This window comes from Trichoplusia ni, chromosome 10 (assembly GCF_003590095.1).
Source record: "Trichoplusia ni isolate ovarian cell line Hi5 chromosome 10, tn1, whole genome shotgun sequence".
NCBI lineage: Eukaryota > Metazoa > Arthropoda > Insecta > Lepidoptera > Noctuidae > Trichoplusia > Trichoplusia ni.
The window spans coordinates 1,750,445-1,771,678 of record NC_039487.1 but is presented as its reverse complement, the minus strand read 5'-3'; the positions used below and the strand labels follow the sequence as shown (position 1 = coordinate 1,771,678).

Here is a 21,234-nt window from a genome sequence, read left to right as displayed (position 1 = left end):
CGGCTGCGGTACACCACCGACCCTCACTCGGCTTGGATTACGGACGTTTCAAACGACTAAATGAATACACACAAGTAATTCACGTTTTATTGTGTAAAGCAGCAAATTACGTGCTTAGCGATGTTTGCGTCGAGTAAACACATTTCGTTGTTTCAATAAAAAGACCTGGATAAGGCCGTATATATCCTCATTGTGTTTTGGTTCGCATTTTATTCAGTTCTGAAATAAACTACGGCCAAAGGTTGAATGCATTTTCGCTTGCTTACTCCGCGAGGGAAATAAGCATAACGACAATTTAGTACCGTAATATCTCGTTACTTTATGAGAAGATAAAATAAGCGTTGTTTATATACTTTATAAATATGATGCAGAGAACAATGGTTTATAAAATCTTTTAATAATATCTAATAATTGACTCATAAATTATAATAAGCCAGGTGTTCGCATATACAGTGACTGTGCATGTCTTAAGAAAATAGAGTCAAATGTTAATAAAGCATTACTTTCAATCAAATTAAATGTGCCTTACAACAAACAAAATTAAACACAAACAGCATAAAATGAAAATAATTTAACGTTCCATTCCGGTATAACTTGCAGTCAAAGCAAATTAATTACGTTAATTCGCTTATTCAATAACGCGTAGTGCATTTAGTTCTAAGCTAATATAAATTGTGCGACCTTTAAAGGTGAGTGGCATTCTAGCGAGAACAATAAACACAGAAATTTCACCGCCTGGACAGTAAACAACAGGTTCAGTGCAAGGTCCTTTGCATTCACGTGTAGTGTTCCACTCTACACCAATAAGTATTATGTAACTGTTCTTAGGATTTTAGATAACAGCTCTTGTATTTCATATAGGTTTTCGGCGAATATTGGTGTTTAAATGTAAGTGGGTAATATGAGAATGGAATAAAATGTTTATTTGTTTCGAACAATATTGTTACACAGGTATTACGGAAAATTAAGTTCATAATATTCAGCTGTTTTAGCGTTAAAGTATACTATATTGAAAACATAGTTATATATAACGTATTTTGGAATTAGATAACAGAACTACTGATGCATTATAACTCTTTTACTTTTTGAAATAGTTTCTTTAACTATTAATAAGTGATAAAAAATCGTTAATTTTGATTATCAACGGTGCTCTAAAATAACTTGATATAAATACGTCAGCATGTTATGAATTTATTTAATATCCACGACATTCGACATTTGAATTGTGGACACGGCCGGTGCTGTTTTAAAAATATCGCGTTCAAAATTCTAAACAATTCAATTCGCCACTCGCATTCATAGTTAGAGACTACAACCCCGAAAAAACCTAATCAAATATGGACGAAACCCCGCACCAGGTGACGACTGGCAGGTGTAGAACAATAACTCTTCGTCTCTTTCACACCCCCGCGTTAAATGTCCCCATCCCGCTCATACATTAGTATTTTTTCGTATTAGGTTTTTAAGGGAGGTAGATACGCATCGAGTTGATATACAGTGGTGTTATGACATTTCATCCGTCGCGTCATGCATTTCAAAAAATTGGCTTTTGAGTTAGTCGACGCTATTGTCGTTTTGCCTCGCTCCAGTTTCGCGTCACAGTTTCCGTGTGTTCATAGCATTCGTATAGCGACTAGGTAGACTAGTAAAAAGTTTTTATGTTAATTAAATTCGGCTTGGAAACTATGTTTGCTTGCCTCCTTAAAAAGATAGTAGTTGCGATATTGACAGGCAGATAACAATGGGCCTGAACTTAACCCATACATTGAACTCAGTGTATAAAAGCAATATGCTAAAGAGTATAATTTCTATGCAACTACACTTATCGGGGAGGAGATAAATGGAAGCGATAAGCTATCAGAGGATCAATAAACCGTAATGTAACTTTTGTAACAGCTCTCTGTCCGCGCTCCGAAACAATACGCGGGCATCTAAACGCAAATAATAACTTTTGGTGTTAAACCGCGTATCAGTTTGTATCGTAGGATACGATACGCATACCGCAAATTACCGTAATAGCACGTTAATACACGTTACTCAATTACGAAAATATGAGTTATTTTAGGCGGATGATATTTATGCTATTGCAAATACCAAGTTTGTGAGACGGTGGGATATGGACTGGAGGCAAAGCAAGGAGAGTTCACAACTCGGTGTTCTGTGTCATCTATCCTTGTCAAGTACATCGATGTTGGATGTCTAAATGCTGGATCCTGTTCACCTGATTCGTTACCAGACTCATCAGTCACTGGCTTATCAGGCTAACATGCTGCAGTCCTATACCGAAGAGAAATTATTTAGTATTTGAGAAATCAACAGAGTGTTTGCTATAACTTAGTCAACAGAATATGTTGATTGCATTTTGTTTAACACTTGGACGAAATCAACTATATGACCCTTAAAATTCGTGATTTAAAATTTAAAAAAATAAAATAAATTATAACTTCATCATGAAAGTCCAGAACCATTAAAATATAATAAGGATATTGAATATTCAACGAAAATAATTTAATGAGTTAAAATTGTGAAGAACATACCGATCGGTAAATTAAGTATCTATGGGATACTTTTAATAATTTAATCAAAATGTTTTAACGACCTCCCCAATTAATTTGGCTCTCAGACACAAGGAAAATGTCCGAGGGTGTGTAACGATTATCTTGTATGGCCGGCCCTCGACAAACCCTGCTTTCTACCTCATTAACCTTTTATTAACTTATCTGCTTCGCTTCACGCGATATTATTTTATAAGCGACAGATTTCGTGCTAAAAAACTAGAGGCACGGTAGTGTGTCAGCCAGAACGAAGCGCGTGCAGTTAAAATGCTTAATTAATATTGATCTCGTAAAACTCATGTCATGGGTACTAAAACCATAAACGTCAACGCAATTTCTTAACACCCCATAGCCAATATTAATCTAACAGTAACATATTTCGACGAGACACAGGACATTAACATCAAAACTTTCGATTCGAACTTTTGTTACTAAATAAAATTCCTTTGAAATTAAATTATAAGACGTCATAAAAATATAAATACATGCATCGGGGCAGTAAATATCCCCCAAACTCGAAAATATTCTAAACTCTTTCTGTATGTCACGTTTCACACTAAATAATTCTGTCACGAAATGATATTTTTTTCTATGTCACCCATCAAAGTGTCATAAATGCGGACACGTCACTTACATATTATATGAGCGCGTATGAAATATCGGCGAAGGAACTAATGGCGTGGTCGCATGTGGCCGCGCCTTTAGCCGCGTGTTTGCTGCTGTGTGGCCGCGCCTTTACATTAACATAACGCGGCTGGTCATTTCGTACTCAAACTAATGAATTACCTTTTAATTATTTCGATATTTTAAGATTTATAAATTATTAATATTACTTGCATTTGGTTAATGTAGGTTAATTGACAAGTAAATGGTGCGTAGGTAGGTTCATTACAGCAATGTGCCAATGTGCCATTATGTTCCTTGCCATAAAAAGTCCTATTGTAAATTAGTACTTTGCTAGGTAATAAGACAGCACAAAGCCATGTGAAAAATCGTTGACATAAATCACCTTAGGGTACGTATTAGACAAAACATCTCACGCGCAGGTACATGAAAATTATATATCTTTTGTTGTAACAACATTGTTTTACAAATAGTGCTAATAACACTTCGAGTAACTTAAGGCCGCAACCGATTGAAATCTAAATTGAATTACATAGTGTTTTTTTTTCTCACTATTGTGTCAATTCATTCATTGGACTGTGGCGATTTCAGCCACTACATACGGCCGTATAGATTGAAAACCAATCGACACAGGAGAAAAACAGATAAATCTTCATGTTTTTTGTTTAAACCATTAACCATTGTTTATGTAAAGAAAGTTCGTAAAAAACAATAAAGTGTAATTCATTTGGAGTATTTGTAAAAAAAAAACCGGACAAGTGCGAGTCGGACTCGCGCACCGAGGGTTCCGTACAAACCTGCAAGGTTTACAAAGTTCGTTCATTACGACAATCGAGTCATATAAATATATATTTTGTAATGTAACTAAAAATTTAAGGTTTTCGGAATTTTTCCTTTATGTGTGCTATAAAACGTTGCTTCATGCCAAATTTCAAGATTCTAGGTCGACTGGAAGTACCCTTTAGGTTTTGATTCCCTTGCGAGTACGTGCGAGTTTCAAAATATGCAGCTTAAATTGCTGTTTCTTTTGATTGCCTTGACATAGAAGTTTGATTTTGTTACAGCTTAAAGGTATTATAGACTTGAGTATTTGGTATGAATTTCAATTTAATACCTCTACGCGTTTATGAGGAAATAGGTAGTAAGTTTAAAATTATTAAAAAAAAATATTATGTGATGTAACTAAAAATTTATGGTTTTTGTAATTTTTCCTTTATCTATGGTATAAGACGTTGCTTCGTACCAAATTTCAAGATTCTGAGTTCACGGGAAGCACCCTGTAGGTTTTGATTCCCTTGCAAGTGTCGAAAATTTGCGGCATAAACGGCTGTATCTTTTGATTGCGTTGCCTTAGAAGTTTGATTTTTTCACAGCTTCAAGGGACAGTAATTGATATAAATTTCAGCTTCATACCTCCACGCGTTCCCGAGAAAAAGGGTCTTGACAGACGGACGGACGGACGGACGGACAGACGGACAACAAAGTGATCCTATAAGGGTTCCGTTTTTTCCTTTTGAGGTACGGAACCCTAAAAATGGCTGTTTTTTTTGTGCAGTCCACTCGTATTAGCTTTAAGTATTCGGAAATGATGATAAACTTTGTCTAAATCAGTCCGCGGTTTAGCTGACGTTTCATTTCACGTATTTAGTCCATTTCGCAATACTTCGTACAAGTGGGGCCTGCATCAGCATGCCTCGTTCCTCACTCACAAGTCTTATCTCGGCAAGTGTGGACGACCGAACGAACATATTAAAATGTTAAGGCACGGGCTACGTACGTAACGAACGCTGTGTACGTAACGTGCACGATGAACGGAATGGTAATATTTCACGGGTGTTAGTCGAGATTCCCAGAGCATTGTTACAAGCACAATGTTGTTTTCTTGTGCAATATTGCTGAATTCGCAACGATTGCGAAACATTTGTATAGACGCGTCCGTCTGCATGTTTGTGGTTATGCATTGTCATATGCAGCGGAATTCGTAAACGCGACATTAAATCAGTTCTTTTCAAACGTGTATCTAATAAAGAATGTGGATTTTGTAGATATTTAAAAGTAATTTTAGTTGCATTGCCGCTACCATATATTAAACTTTATTTAAATGAAAATCATTTATGAATGAAAATTGTTCTAGCATTATTTACTATGTAGTAAATTGTATACTACTATGTAGTAAATAATATAACGGTTCGATGAAGGTAAAGTGCACTTTAAGTAAAAATAAAAAATCTCCCTCCGTTTTTGCAGTGCTCCTGAAAAGACGCTATGAAATATTCTCTATTTTGAATATTACTTAGGTGCGGATGATTCACCTTAAAATCCACGTGTCGGTGTCATTAAATTAATCATAGGTACTGTAAACTATCAAAGACTAACACACCGACATTAAAATAGCCATACACAATACGTAATAAGTGATTCCCGTCTAACCAAAGGTGGCAAGTTAATTAATACTAAACGAAGATCCAATAAGGCTTTGTAGGCATCAGTGTACCAAATTACATTAGTATGCAAGGAACAGAGGAAGGGACATCGACGTCCCAATATTTCAAGTGATACGAGGAGCATACAAACCTTTTGTATCCCTTACTCAAGTACCAACGTCCCACATATACATATAGATACATGATAATCCTACATTTCGATTACTAACCCTTAATTCCATCGAGAGAATTTGCATATTCTGAGTACATAATATTAATTAATTCAAATTGAATCTAGCCTTCAAAGCATTATGAATATAATTAACGATTTAATGCAAGTTTTACCTCGAGTGAGAATTAATGAGGAATAATGCGCTAACGTGTAAAATATAGCTTGAACTAAAGTTGAGAGCAGCAAGGCAAGAGCAATTCAAACGAAACAAACGAAGCTCGAACAATCGAAGGATAAAATCAACTTGATACTGCAAATATAAGGCGATCAATTAGCAAATGGGAAAAAAGTCCTTTATGTCGGATCAGAATCCTCTAAACTGAGTGTTCTCATGACAAATAAAAAACACTCCTCAGCGGAACGTGTAATTCGTACATCGTACGTAGGCACTCACATTAACAAACAGGCGAAAAGGGCATGGGAGAATAAATTAAGCCTGTGAACACCGAAGTGACAGGACCATGTTGAATGTGCTGAGTTAGCCTTGTAATCATTATACTTTATGAATTTCATTGTTTGTTTTTTAATTAAATATTTTTGAAAGACAAAGTCTCCTTGGCAAAAACGAAACTAGTAAACATGAAAATGAAGATTCTGCAATAGAATAAAGCTAAGCAAGTTAGTTAAGTGACAGTACATCAGAATAAATGACACCAAGTAAAGAATCCCAAGTTATACTTAACTTAAGTGACAATTTATCGGTTAAACGCTACAAAATTCACACGAGCCAATTGTTTGTACCGAAACTGTGCGAAACAGACTACATGAGTACGGCCTACGTGCGTTGTCCAATCAGGTATCTACTGACCCGTCAGGAAATCAAGCTCGTCTCGTCCAATGCTGCATAGAAACCATTGTATGGACACAAGAACAATCAGATAAAATTTGGGTTGACATCGAACAGCAATAGAAGTATAGACTTTTTAGTAAGCGATGAAGCAACGAAATAATTTTCTATAGTGCTACAATCCCAATCAGTGTGTTTGCCATAATTAAGGTGCATAAGATTTAGGTGTAGTACAACCTCCTTTGATGTTCCCAGTTACAAATTTATAGTTAGCAACTATGTAGTTTGAGATGTCTGGCAACGATGCCAGCATGAAATCTTAGTTTTGCAATCAATGAGAAATAAAAGCAATGGCGTTCGCAGAGTATTTGCCATCAATTCAACAGACGCTCCAAACATTCGAGCAAACAATCGAACAAGTTTAACACATTCTGGTTATTTACATGCGCTTGTTCTTGACTTTCTTCTAGTAGCCATTAGTTACAAGTAAAATATATGAAGAACAGTTGATTGGCGAGGTGCTGATTGTGTGGCATCGAAACACTATTTTCGGCGATTCACAAAAGAGAATACATTCGTCCAATTACCGATACATGCAACTGTACTTACGTATTCAGAACTAATTTATTAAAATGAGTCTGCACTTACATCAGACTGGAAATTTCGAAACGTATTTTTGGAAAATATTTACATGATTTTAATTTAGTTAAGTGGTTATTTAGCCTGTGCTAATATTATGCTGTGTCTTAGTGAAATAGACAACAAAATAAGCATTTACTTTGTTCATTTTAAGTCATGCTTTATCTGAAAAAGCGTAATTACCTGACTTTGATGAGCAATGAGCATAAAAGGCTTTGAAATTTTGATCACAGAGCAACTTAGTGTTAAGAGCACAAACAAAGGGTTGCCAGAGTATTGCAAAGTGCACAGTCGGCTTTATGAACATTACCAAAATCCGCAAAAACAGCGCTTGTAATGAATTTCTCATTTGAGTAAGTGCCGGTCGGCGTGTTCACTGGACATACCTTCTGTGTTACAGGGTATAGGGTTGGCAATTATCTAATAATTCATATGTACCTTACCGATATAGAAAAACTTCGTCGCGATATTGATGCTTACCTGTAACAATCAAAATTTAAATTTAATTTAATTAAAAAAAAAACATTATTTTTCTGTTTTAGTGTCATTCGAGCATTACAAATAATACGCTGCAAAACGTTAAAATAAATGTAGTAATACAATCTGTAGAATAACATAAAACTTCTGGGATTACGTGCATGCGTACGTAAAAGTTGTCCCTTCTTACTCGAACGTATGTAATCCTAGGAAGGGGCAACCCTACCCTCCATCACTAAGGACAAAAGCGAATTTCACTCGTAACCCTACATCCGTATTTACCCACACCACGTACTCCGGCTGCGAATGAATCCGAAATGAGGCAAATAAGCAATTATGCGCTCATATTCAGGTTCGATTACGCGATGTGGGAAATTTTAGATGCACCGCTGGACACATGAGATCGCGGGCCGCGCAATCCAACCCCACTGACAGTATACTGGTCGCGGACACCGATTTAATTAATGGCTGGAATTCGAAGCAAATGGTCCGCCGCTGGGTCAATATACCCGAACGTGCCCATAGAAAATGACGATACTCTACCATTTGGAGCAGGAAGTAAAACATTATCAGTCTTTTTCGAACATTTTCCATTAAATATTAAGAATTGGGTCGATAGCAAACACTCGAGAAGTTTTCGAAGCGTTTTGTGTAACGTCAGTTGAGTCGGTAGTCTAAATGTCTGCGTGTGGAGAACCCCCACCCTAGTTCTCCGCCGGTCAGCGCGGATAAAGTTCTATTATATAGCTTACTATTCCTATTTGGATCGTGTAGTCAGTAAGGCGCCTGCAATTTTATCAACAACATACATGAAGGGTCGCATTTACATAATAAGCCTTCGCCCGCATACGTACCGTGCCCGATGCATTCAGATTTTCGTTATTATTTTACCTCATTCAATTCGCTCGCACATAATGCGGAGAGGGTTGAATCAAACATTGATAACAACGAGGTAAATTTAATATTCATCGCAGAATTTGCGGGTTAACTGATATGAAAGATAATCTGGTTTGTACGATTTAGTTGCATTGATGTCACGTCACGATATGCTATTAAATAATATCCGCGGTGAACTAGTTTTAACTCTCGTTAGTGAAATAAAATGCCGTTTTGCGAGCGATAACGTGGTAAACGGTCGTATATTTTATCGTACTCTTTAAAAATAACTACAGTTTCAGAAAAAAAAAACAATATCCATTTTTCCGATGAAAAGGTATTATAATAACAGCAATTTACCGATAATACTCCATTTATATGGATTTTACGACTTAATTTTCCGTACTATCGAAATGGAAAATGAAATCCTAAGGTAATTTATTTAGTAAACAATACCAATAAGGAAGAAACCTTGGCACTGTTGTGTAGGCACATAATAATGAGAAACAATTAGGCTTCATTGCGAATACGATTACGTTATTAATGAAGTACGTAGGCGCCGTAGAAATCGTTAGAGGAAATTAGGTGCTCAGTTCTCCCTCGTCCAGTAACTTGCCCGATAAAGGTTCTGATGAGAACATAAAATAAAACCAAATGGTCAGTCCGCAGTCAACGACACAGCGTTGGTCGCTCGCCAACTGTCGCGCGATGCCGCGTAATATCGTAGCGACGCGCGACACCGACGTTAATCGAACTCACCCACCAATTTATAATTACGCTTCAGTTAACAATTGACATTTGCCAACAAAAAAAAAACCCACAATTCGACATTAATAATGTTCTAAATATAAAAGTCTCAGATCTCAGTATAAAATATTAACAAACTCTATAAATTTTAAAACGGTACATTTACGTTATTTATGATATGCGTCCTGTACGGTAAAGTAGCAATCAATTAAACAATAGCAAAAACTATCTTTGATCTTTGCAAATAAACAGTGGAATAAGATTTATGTTAAATTACGTTAATTACGTTTATTACCTACAAGTATCAGAGCCATCCTACTTTTGAAATAGATATAGTAGACTTTGGATATTACATTTAATACTAAACCATATCTCATCAAATCCTAGAATATCGTATTAGTTATAAAACTGTAACGTTAGCGCGTGAAAACACGGTACATCCCAATAATGACTCAACTAGACCTCAAGGCGCAATATGAGGCAGCAAACGCACAGTCAGGTACGCCGTACGAATGTTAATGTGTCGCACTTTGTACACCCATCGCCATAAATCATAGTACCTTTTGCGGCGTCTGTCCCGTCCACACATGACTGCCGGATTGTACGAGACACCTTGAATGTTGCCAAACACGCTTAATCCATGACAAGATTATTATGCATTATGTTTTGAAGAATAATGGCAATAATGGCCTCTTTGCGCGCACCTTTCGGAAATTGATTTATAACCAACGATTTATAGAGTCTAAAAACGGAACGATTTTCATTTAAACGAAACATTAATGTTGACGTTTGTTTAAAAATATTTACGTTTTTTAGACGTTATTTATTCGATTCATTAAAACTCAATGTGCATGGAAATGCGATTTCCTCGAATTGATTCGGGATAACTTTTTGAAGACGTGCAGGGAATAAAACAATTTCCTTGTAGAGATTACCTCGCACAGTAATGTTGCCTGTTGCTGTCAAAAAGGATATTAGAATTTTCAAATTATGCAGTGAACTGTTACTGTATCTTTGCTGTATAAGTTTTACTTTTAATGATGTAGAGCCAAAGGCCTCTCAAAAAATAATACAAATTAAAAAAAAACACCCAAATTCACCCGTTTCCGAAAGCCTAGGCTGTATATAATAAACAATTAACTTAGTACCGAAAGTACCTAACTCAGAATATTGTGTTTTTAACCGCTCTACAAATTTCCGAAACGTGCCTACCTAAACAAATCCAGGTGTTCCCACCTCAGGCACTATAAACAAAACTAAATTCATCAAACTTGCTAAGTAAAATATCGCTAAACACACACTGCGATACGCTTTTACTTGCCGTTAGCATAGCTCTTAGGGAACATGAAACTATAAATCGATAGTATAGCAGTTGGGACAGGTAGACGGTACGTGAGGTGAGAGCCATACGGAGGATTCCATGGCCCTCGGAGCACCCCAACCATTACTACAGATTAGAATTATTAATACCATACGATACGGCTATGCGAATTCATTTTATATGAAGCTCATTATAAGACCTCATATAAAAGCACAAAATGTGTGACCATTAAGTTTTTATGTCAGCTAGCCGTTGATACGATAAAAAATAAAATGTATCAATCCTGACAAATTGCTTCGGAAAAAATTACTTGTATTGAGTATTAAAAATGGAAGTATAAGAGTCGTAATAAATGCAATATTTATGCTATTATTATTATACAACTCGTTATAATAAAACAGTACCTACCGGGTTTTTACGACGTCATTTTAAAACTAAGGGGCAATTAAGTTTTCACTAACTCTTGAATTTAATTGTAGAAACTATACGTTTTGCTTGCGTCTGTGCGCATTTCATAGAATAAATCTTCAAAAAAAAATCCCTCTCAGAAGTTGATAAGACCAAAAACTTTTAACATGGATATCACTTTCCCCTTACATCCTAACTTACAGATATTCGCAATACGTCTTATGTATGATGTTTATATATATAACTGTAATCTATAAAATGAATAAAGACAATAAGAATCATGACCTCATTCCGATCATTTGATCAAATGTCGCACACAACGCGCATTTTAATTATTGCGCTAAGTTGTTGCGTCAATTATAACGACTGGACCATTATAAGCATCGCTATTTATCATACAATAATTGAATACAGTCTTGCGTAGTTAATAGGCGATGTAATAAATCTGTTGTAATGATTTCCGATTCGCATACCGATAGCGAATGTGCGTCGAAACTAAAGGATAGTGCTTCGTTTGTCCTACTCCCACGGCTACCAACTTTGTTGTGGAATTGCATAATGACAATAAAATATATACCTATCATGGGGCCTACCACTACTTGAAGTAATAGTGGTATAGGTGTTGAAGCGAGATTGCCCGATACGCAAGATAGAGCAGCCTCTCGCTTCCACAACGACAGTGCTATTTTAAGATGTGTCGGTAGGCCCCGGGCCAATAAATCCTTGAACATGTTATAAACAATTTAATTAGTTATAACAACTGATGTTAAGTATCGATCGATGTTTTGTACTCTAATAAAATTATGTACATGTACTTATATTACTAGAATAGTATTACCGATAAACTTTACATATTGGCACAATAACCGATCGTCGCATATTTTATAGCTTATTGTCTATTATATAACCGAACATTATTTAAATGGAAAGAATGTGGAATATATTTAGTGACTTATGATAAATAGAATAATCAAATCAAATTCTATACATTATAACAAATAATTCCTCGAATAATATTTTGCCGCATCCAACGCGGTCACATGGGGTTGGGTGGGTGTAATTAACACATAACTATCGAAGCCAGGTGTAATTCAGGGAGCCGATGGAATACCGCAAATCGAATAGTGCGTCGAGTACCACGGCCGGTTATTATTGGTGCGGGACAATATGCATGACCCAGTGGCGTTCAGTTTAATATTCAAGTGTCGCGCGTCCGCGGCGCACGCCTCGCTGTAATAAAAGCACGCTCCGACGCTTAACGAGCCCGACCGATGAGCTCCTTCGTATTTCAAACAAGGCGACCCAGTACGTGACCGCAACGAGGCAACAACTTAATTTGTGCAGTAACAAGAAGATTGTGAATTATTGGCCGCGTTAATGCTCCCTGTTTGAACACGAACCCCCGATGTCGGCGTCGTGATACCGTCCCTCGTTACAACAAATCTAAGGAAGTTTCTAGCGAGACATCTTCATAAATGAATCTCCATCGATCGATACGATCATGCGGACAAATTTAATTTCGTCTGTTAAAATAACTTCACGCAACTTATTAAATAGATGACTAATTATACCCATAATAAGATTACTTACAAATTATTTTGTGCAAAGAATATCTTCCTTTTTTCCAAATACTCTTTTCATTTTGTTCCTACGACGATGAAAAGTTTGAAGAATTCAAACGTGACCAGCGTTCTGAATATTTAAGTACAAGAAATTCGAGTCTATCTATAAATCATTGTATTTCCGAAACAACTACATCGAAGTGAAAATGAGTACGGAATAGTACTAAGTGAGGAGTTAAATATATGCCCGGCTAGCAGATTCGAACTCCAACTTCCCAGGGTTCAAAGAAAGTTATCAGCAATCGAGGGCCCATTGATTGCGCACAAAGAGCCTTTCGTCTCGCGACATTCGAGTTCGATTTTCTGCTCACAATGCGGGCGTCGATTTTCGTCTTGCATTCTGGATTATACTTCCACGGTCCATTCGGTTTGCGTCCATATTGTTCGGTTCCCTCTGTTGCTTTGTCGCTACTTCTGCGAGTGCAAAAATTCCATACTTTTATATTAAGCAGTTGACTACTTAACAATATCTACGAATTAATACATTGGTTGGATTTGAGGGTGCGTCCAATTTGGCAGCCAGCCAGTTGGTCGCACAATGAATGCTTACTACTGCAACTACTCTTAATTATTTCACTCACAGCGTATAGCCACCATAAGCGACCCGGTGCAGTTAGTAACAGCTTTGAAGTCAATATTAATATTAAATTATTGAAAAGTGAGAAAAATACCATAAAATTTAAGAAATAAGAACTAAATACTTCAATAAAATATCCTTAAAATTGTGCAAACGAAAATGCACTAGACTAATGTAAAGCCAGACGCATGGAACTGCACGGATAATTAACCATCGCGTTTAAAATTTCCTTTTTGGACGATGTAACATCAAACGAGAACGTTTTGTCCTCTTTTGTCGGCAGACGATCGTCGGTAATCCGAGGTGCAAAGGCGATAGGGAGGCTGTGATCAGCGCATTGGAAAACAGTTATTCAACGTGCAACGTCTATGTTTGCGTGGTCAGTCCAGTGTACTCAGCCGGAGCTGACCTTCCAGTGATGTGCTCTGATTTATAAAGCCCCAGGATGTCGTAAAATGTAGCTGTGCACGAGTGTCTTTCGTGAGTTATAGCAGCGATTACAACTGTCTCGTGTATGTGTCACATTAATGTTTACAAAATCACTAAACCACTTTTAGATTTCCTGAACATATTTTCTGTCAACGTGTTAGTATAAATTTGATTCATGCAATACACTAGGTAATACTTAAAATGTATCATCTTTATGAAGTTTACGATTTATTTAATAAGTTTATGAGCCTTTTTATTTTATTGCTTGAATCTACAGCGTGATAGAACTGTGACACATCTCGGAAGTTTTCCGAAAAGGTAAAAGTCTCAAGTCAAACTTTAGGAAAGCGTTACCTAAAAATTGTTTTAAAGCCGTAATACGCTCCCGTCAAAAAGCCAAAATCGACCAACAAATTCAATTAAAAGTTTTTACTGGTAACTCAAACCGACGAGCATTAGATAAAGCTCGATTAATTATTACTCTGTTAATGGACAAAGGAACCTCTTTGCAATGCCCGGCAAACAAGATTCCAACTGAACTAGACAAAAGCTTGAACGTAAACACCAATCGCTCATTGAAGCGACCCGTAAACGCGAAGCTTGGAAAACTATCCCTCCTTTTTCCCCGTTTAGTTAGAATATATCTATCTTTATCGTTCTGTAAGGGGAAATGCGGGAGCAGCTATTTGTTTTTACAGTCGAGCGCCGACGAACAAATTAGGTGGACAAACTGTTGAAACGGTCGAGGTGTCTATATTCCACTCTGCGGAAATTCTTCTCTTAAAATCGTTCCAGAGAGAATGTCTCCGCGATTGAACTCGAGCGAGGTAATAATTTTCTCTTCAGTTCCCATGGAGATGTTCCTTCGATCTGCGTATTATTGGCAGATACTTAAAGGATTTTCAAGAACGAAAGCGATATCTTCTAGGTATAAGAACATTTTGTCTTTTAGTATTTTTTCAGTTTACTTCACGGCTTATTTATAACCAGTCAGTTATATGATTAGATGGATCCTCCAATATCTAAGTAAGTTAGTTACTATTAGTTTTGGACAGAATACTAAAATAGTTTATGTATAAAATTGAACAAAGAAAAATGTATCAAGATTATTTTATAGTTAAATTCTATTTCATTTCAACAAGGATTTTTATCAAATTGCCAGTGATTTTCAAGAAACTAAAAAAAATAATTTCGGCATTAACTTAACAGAGTTTATTGAAACATATTGATCAGTGCTATATTTCACCAGGATATGGACTCATGCAATTCCTCGAAAAATAATGCATCTACTACCCAAATAATCAGCATTTACGTAAATGTTTTCCCTCCGAGCTGTATTAATACACTTACGTAGAACTTGTAGCCATTAGGGATTCAGATTACTAAAACATTGGTCTGCGATCTTACGGAGCAGTGTTGCTACACCACTCACGGACGATGGTAAAGGAAGGTTCGTGTGAAACAGCATATTGGAACTAGAAATATACTTTAAATTCACTTATTTACAGTTTCGAAACTGGAAATGGTTCTAAACAGTAAATTTATTGGAACTACCTTCGAAATCTAAAAGTATTTTGTTGTTTAATATCGTATGGATTTTATCTTGGAAAAACAAAGTGACGTTTTTGTTCAAACACTATTAAAGAAAACACAGTAAACAGTTTTTAAAGACTTAATTTCTTAGACCGCAGAATAAAGATGGTGAGGGAAATAAAAACCAAGCTTTGTTTTATTGGAGCACGGTCGCCGGGAAATACAAATAGTCCCTAACAGGAATGTTTATGAGAGTCCTTTCATTAAATTTATTGTAACTGAGTTGGCACTTAAACAGATAAGCACTGCTTTCCTAGAGATTGAAGTACACAATCCGAACATATCTGGGACTCTACAGTTTACGAGGACTTTTGATACAAAGATTGTTAAAAACATAGGACGAATTCGACTCTATTTCGCTACTAATATTATATTTAATAATATATTAAAAAGGATGTGATAAATTCTTTAAAGTATTAATGTCTTTTTAAATGAAACTTTTAGAAGGAGTTAAAACTGAGTCACGATAATGTAGAGTCGATAAAAAAAAAGTTTAGTGATTTCTCATTTTGACTAAATCATGTCAGCCATTTATATACCAAAATAAGAAAAATATAAACTGTATGATGCGTCAGTACATTGGCATTTCGAAATATTTCAACACAAATCGACCGCGTTACATCAGACTTAGGGGAGCCGTCGGCGTCGTAACTTTCGCTGACAAAATGTGAACGAACCGTTCAACAAAAAGTAGTTACAGGTTTCAGGAAGCCATAGCAGTGTTGTCTGCGAGGGCCGATAGCCGACCGGCACGTATCATCCGACTTGCCAGTACTTGCCACCCGATCGCTCCGGATACGGGGGAATACAATCGATCGGTGTTTTTATTATGCTTACAACGAGTAATGGGTGTGCTTGTCAGCACCGTTACAAGTCATGTCTCGTATCGGTAGCAATTAGGATGTCTGACTCTGAAATTATTTTTATAGCTCGTCAAAATTGCTAAATAACATTCTTAATGAAAAACAATACCAAAATTAATTAATTTCAAACCATTCCAATAATAAAGCTTTAAAGAACCTAATGGTATAAGATTGCAGGAAAGGAAATGATTTTATTACACGCAATTGTTGAACAAAAATAGACGGTGGTGTCGGTCGGGCGGCAGACCCGCCGGCGCCAGAGCCGTCTGGAGCCACCAGACAAACGCACTCCCGGTAACCCCGCGAGATTACACACGGAACGACGTCAAACTCCATTGATATTGTGTAACCGTACTACAGTACTAATAAACAAATAAAAAATGTTAACTCCAAACTTTCTGATTTTTCGAAACGAGTTTGTTTTAAAAATAGATGTTTGAAAACTTAACTTTTTATTCGTTTTTATTTTTATACTCGATGTTGCATAATATACTTTTGGTTATAGTCATTACGTAAACTGTTACCCTACTTTGAGTTTCATAGGGATGATGACGCAAATCCAATGGAGTGAAACAAGTAAAATTACACTTTAGAAAATAATGTACCTGAGTAAAAAGGCCTGAAAGCTAGATAAAACCAGAAACAGAACAAAAATGACAAACAAAATATCCTTCGTACAATTTCCTTTCCAAAAGATACAGACCAAAAGCAAAAAATCCGTGAAAACAATTTCAGGATATGCTGGATTCATTTTTAATCCGTTTTCCGATGTCCAATACAGGCGAAAAGGTTGGGACTGAATAAGGCCGCACATGTTGCTCTACAGAGTCTACACCACGCCTATAGTAAGTTGGTACAAGCAAGCAATAGTGAACCGCATGAATGAATGCATCCACGCTATGTGAGCAAAGGACCCTGTTTATAAACCCACCCCTGTTCCGCCGCGCCGGCCGGCTAGGCGGCTCACATCAAAGCGAAGTGGGAAATCAACACTAACTTGTCAAACAATGGAAACTGGACACAGACAACAGTATTTATTTGGTGGATTCATTACGAAAAGGATTTACACAAAAAGTGCTGAACAAAGTTTGTACAACTAACAACATTGGTTAGGTTTTGTTTTGTAGCTTTTATGTTTGAAACTCGAATTTTGTTATTTTCGTTGAAAATGTATAACTCTACAATTTAGTTATTTACGAAAGAGAATCCATAAAATCATGTTACACACGTGTAAAACATTGACAACTTAATATTGTTAAAACAAATAATTTTCAGTTCAAGAATTTCATACGAATCATGTGGATATTTTTGCCAGGTATAAAATTATAACGGTATCTAAACATTAGAACATCTGGAACACAGAAATGTCACATAGTTTCAACCTGGGGAGTATTACTAATAGAGACTTTATTTTCTCTATTCGAATATTGAACACCTATATTCTTGCATCAACTTTGATACTTTTTGAGATCACTTATCTCATCTACATTGTTTACAATATGTTAAACTTCTAATCTACACATACCACTCCTATCCGTCCTTTAGTTCCTAGGAACAAAAATACAAGATAATGTAACAATAAAACAAGCTATTTATAAAGCTGTCCGTTCAGGAGCGCGGCTGAAAGCGGTGAAGCGACATCTACTCTATTTGTCTCGGCTAACACAACCGCTGGCCACTTCTCTCGGCGCGTCGCCTCCTCCTAGTTTGCGTTAAGGATTTTATCGCTTTTTCTCTAGGGTTGTTACTGTATTCCGTTGACGTCACGGTTTAGAAACAACCGGTTTAACTCAAAAGAAGTTTTATTTGGGCTAGCGATTATTTATTTACTGAAGAGTATTGATTGAAGCAGAACTATCCGTATTTTTTTTTTGAAGTTGGTTTATCTAGAATACAAATGTCAAACAATATGACACCCTTAATAATGAACGCATAAAATTATTTATTCACCAAGTCAATTCAACGTAATTGCAGAAAACAACCCGCGATTCTGTCCGGAAGTGACATGGCGCCGCGTGGCCTGTAGAGTTGCTTTTGAAATATCGATATCAATTTCCAAATAGAATCTTTAGCACTGAAGAAATAGAGCCTACAATATAATGATAGGTGAGAGCAATATAATCTTTCGATCCGAAGCCGCCTTTGTCGCGAGGAAAATTTCCTTTTATTGTGTTAGCGAATGCTTATTGTATATCCCAACGTTTTCCCCATTGTAACAGCTACGGAGCCGCACCTCTTCGGTATTACTTTACAATTGTAAGATGACAAATAGCTAAAGCGAAACGATACATTAAGTTCTCTTCGAAAGGGGAATTTGGCGCGTTCTAGTTCTATTGTTAATTTACGAGAACCATGAAAATGAATTGTAGCTGGGGTCCGGATAACGATTTCAATTGTCGGAAGATCCACTAAAATAATACATTTTATTGTTTTCCCTCTTCTTAATATTGTTTTAAAATGGTTCAAAGCTTAATAAGTAGAGAGTATTACAATGCAAAAATGACTGACCTCTTCCTCAGTGGTGGCGGTGTTGACGGAGTCCATGCTCTGGCACAGCGCGAGCTCCATGTTCTTGTGTTGTGGAGAAGCAGGCCGGGGCGAAGGCTGCTGCGGCGGCACCAGCGCGCCTTGTGTCGCTCCTGCCGCCTGCTGCGCGCCTGCGCCACCCGTAGCTGCAGGGCTCTGCGCCGCCTGCAGACTCTGAGCCGCCTGGAGGCTCTGAGCCGCTTGTAAGCTCTGTTGAGCTTGGAGACTTTGTTGCGCTTGCAAGTTCTGCAGCGACTGATGGGCCAGATTCAACTGGTGTTGCTGCACGATGCTTTGCTGCACTATGCTCTGCTGCACTTTGATGTGTTGGTGCACCGCGAGCTGGTGAATAGGGTGGAGAGAAGCGGGGGGTGCGGGGTATGGAGGGGAGAGCCGCTGGCGCTTCACTTGCGCACTCTGCAGCGCTTCGTGCAGCCTCTTCACCGGAAGGGGGCTCTGGCCGAGGTTATCCACGGCTGTGGCTGGGCGTGCTGGCAGAGTCACTTGACTCTGGCGAGCACCGACTATTGCAGCGACAGGTTAGGGACCGCGCGCGACGCGTCGCGGTATCGATATCGACGTATCGACAATGGCGCAACTCTACGCTCGTTGTGGTACGCGATTTAATTGACTTATCAATTTAGATAGTTAAAGAATTGCTACTTGCGAATGTTTTTAAATTAGCGCCGTAGCACTTTTGCTTTCATCCGCAAAAGTTGATTCTCTGCTTGTAAACCACTCCTGAAAAGAAAAGAAAAATATGTTTGAATATCTATTATTTGACAAAAATATCCGTCTTATATAATAAATTCTAACTGTAAGGCAAGAATGCAACGAAAAAATATTGATACATTAATTTTACTTTTCCATGCGTTTTAAAAATATTAATGTGCCCTTATTGAAAAGATTCCTCTTTCAGCATAAGTACGGCAAAATGACGAATAGGTTTCATGGAAAAAATATTCGTAACATTAAAACTTATGAGTGCCATCTTTAAGGAGCTTACTTTTACAATTTAATCACGTACTTATTTCCGTCTTCAAACCAAATGAGTAAATAATATTTTTTTAATCACCAGCTACCGTACAATTAAATATTCCTACAAGTTTTTTGTAATGATCGACCTTTTTGAATCGCGCGAGAAGAAAAACTCATCTTAATTTTTTTCAGATATTTAATATGAGTTAAGTTTGTATTTTAAACTTGTACTGCGTTAAGTACGTAAGTATGAAGTTGATAAATAGCATGACATAATAAACGCAGCATAAAAATAGTTGTTTTTTATATCATATCAAAGAGTACCGATTGCTATTGTGTGGGATGGAGTCAACTATATAAACGGTTAGTCATCGCAATAAACATCTAGAATCGTCTAAATTATGGACTAGACTGATGATATCAGTACAATAATTTACTTTAGCGTCGACCACTTTAATGGGAAGTCTGATTTGAATCTATTAATACCATTCAATTGATTAAAAACAGATCTCGATATCGACTCTACAATACTGACTATATCAATCATTTTTAAACCTAATTTCTGGAGTACTAAGTATCTACCAACAATGTTTACGACTCTGTACTAAAAACAGAAACTCGAACATAACCTGCAGGTGTCTCTAAAGGCGATACTTAACCGGACGTAGACTTAATATGTAACAATCACGTGTAAGACCATTAGTTTCGTCCAAGGTTGCTTTTTGCTCGGAAACCGTGACTAAGCCACGATCGCAAGTAAAAAACTACGTACACATTCTCAAAAAACGATCATACATATCTCAACTCAAATTACAGTGACGTACGCACAATGTAAGGCCATTTTGAACCGACGTTTTAATGTCCCTGATATATATAATAACAGAGTGCCTCTGCACATAATCTATTAAAGTTACACAATAATAGAATCACAATGAGTTGTGTCGGACAAAGCAAGTAAGATACATTTATTTATTCCAAAGACTTCAAGTTATCTTTTACGACTGCAAAATTACTTAATTGTGTACAACAAAACGTGTGAACTTATCAATGTTATTTTTTTAACTAATTACTTGTAAGACAGAATAAATTGACTGAGAAAAAACATATAAATCATAGTTGAAGACAATATATTGACTAATGATATAGAACAGTTCATTATATTCGTTCATATGATGTATTCTAATTTGTTATTGTATATTATTACTTCACAAATTGCTCTTTACTAATTTGACGTATTTAATTAAACTATCAAACTAAAAAAGAACCTAAATATCTAGGCGTTTAAGATTAAATTACAATAATAAATTATAAAACTTCTCGTGACCTACCAAATTCCTTAAAGGCTAGCTTTTGTAATTATCACGAGTATTCTCGTATTGCAAATTGATTTCCTTATCTCAATCTTAACTTAAATCATTTATAAAAGGCCAATATTTTATTCGTACTTTAATATTTTTACCTATATAGATCAAGACTTGTATAAACTCAAATAAATATTAGTCGATTCTTTCAAAGTTCTCTGTAGTTTGGCTGTATAACTATAAAGCGAGCAAAAAC

At 36.6% G+C, this 21,234-nt stretch overlaps 1 protein-coding gene across 1 annotated transcript in view; it reads right to left on the bottom strand.

The window, feature by feature from the left end:
* The window catches only part of LOC113498151 (protein couch potato), a 131,280-nt gene extending 110,057 nt beyond the window's left edge, over nucleotides 1–21,223 (bottom strand). The window contains 1 exon segment of the mRNA XM_026878091.1: nucleotides 18,682–21,223. Coding sequence (XP_026733892.1) covers nucleotides 18,682–18,741 — 60 coding nt within the window. The 5' untranslated portion in view covers nucleotides 18,742–21,223.
* Nucleotides 21,224–21,234: the final 11 nt, after the last annotated feature.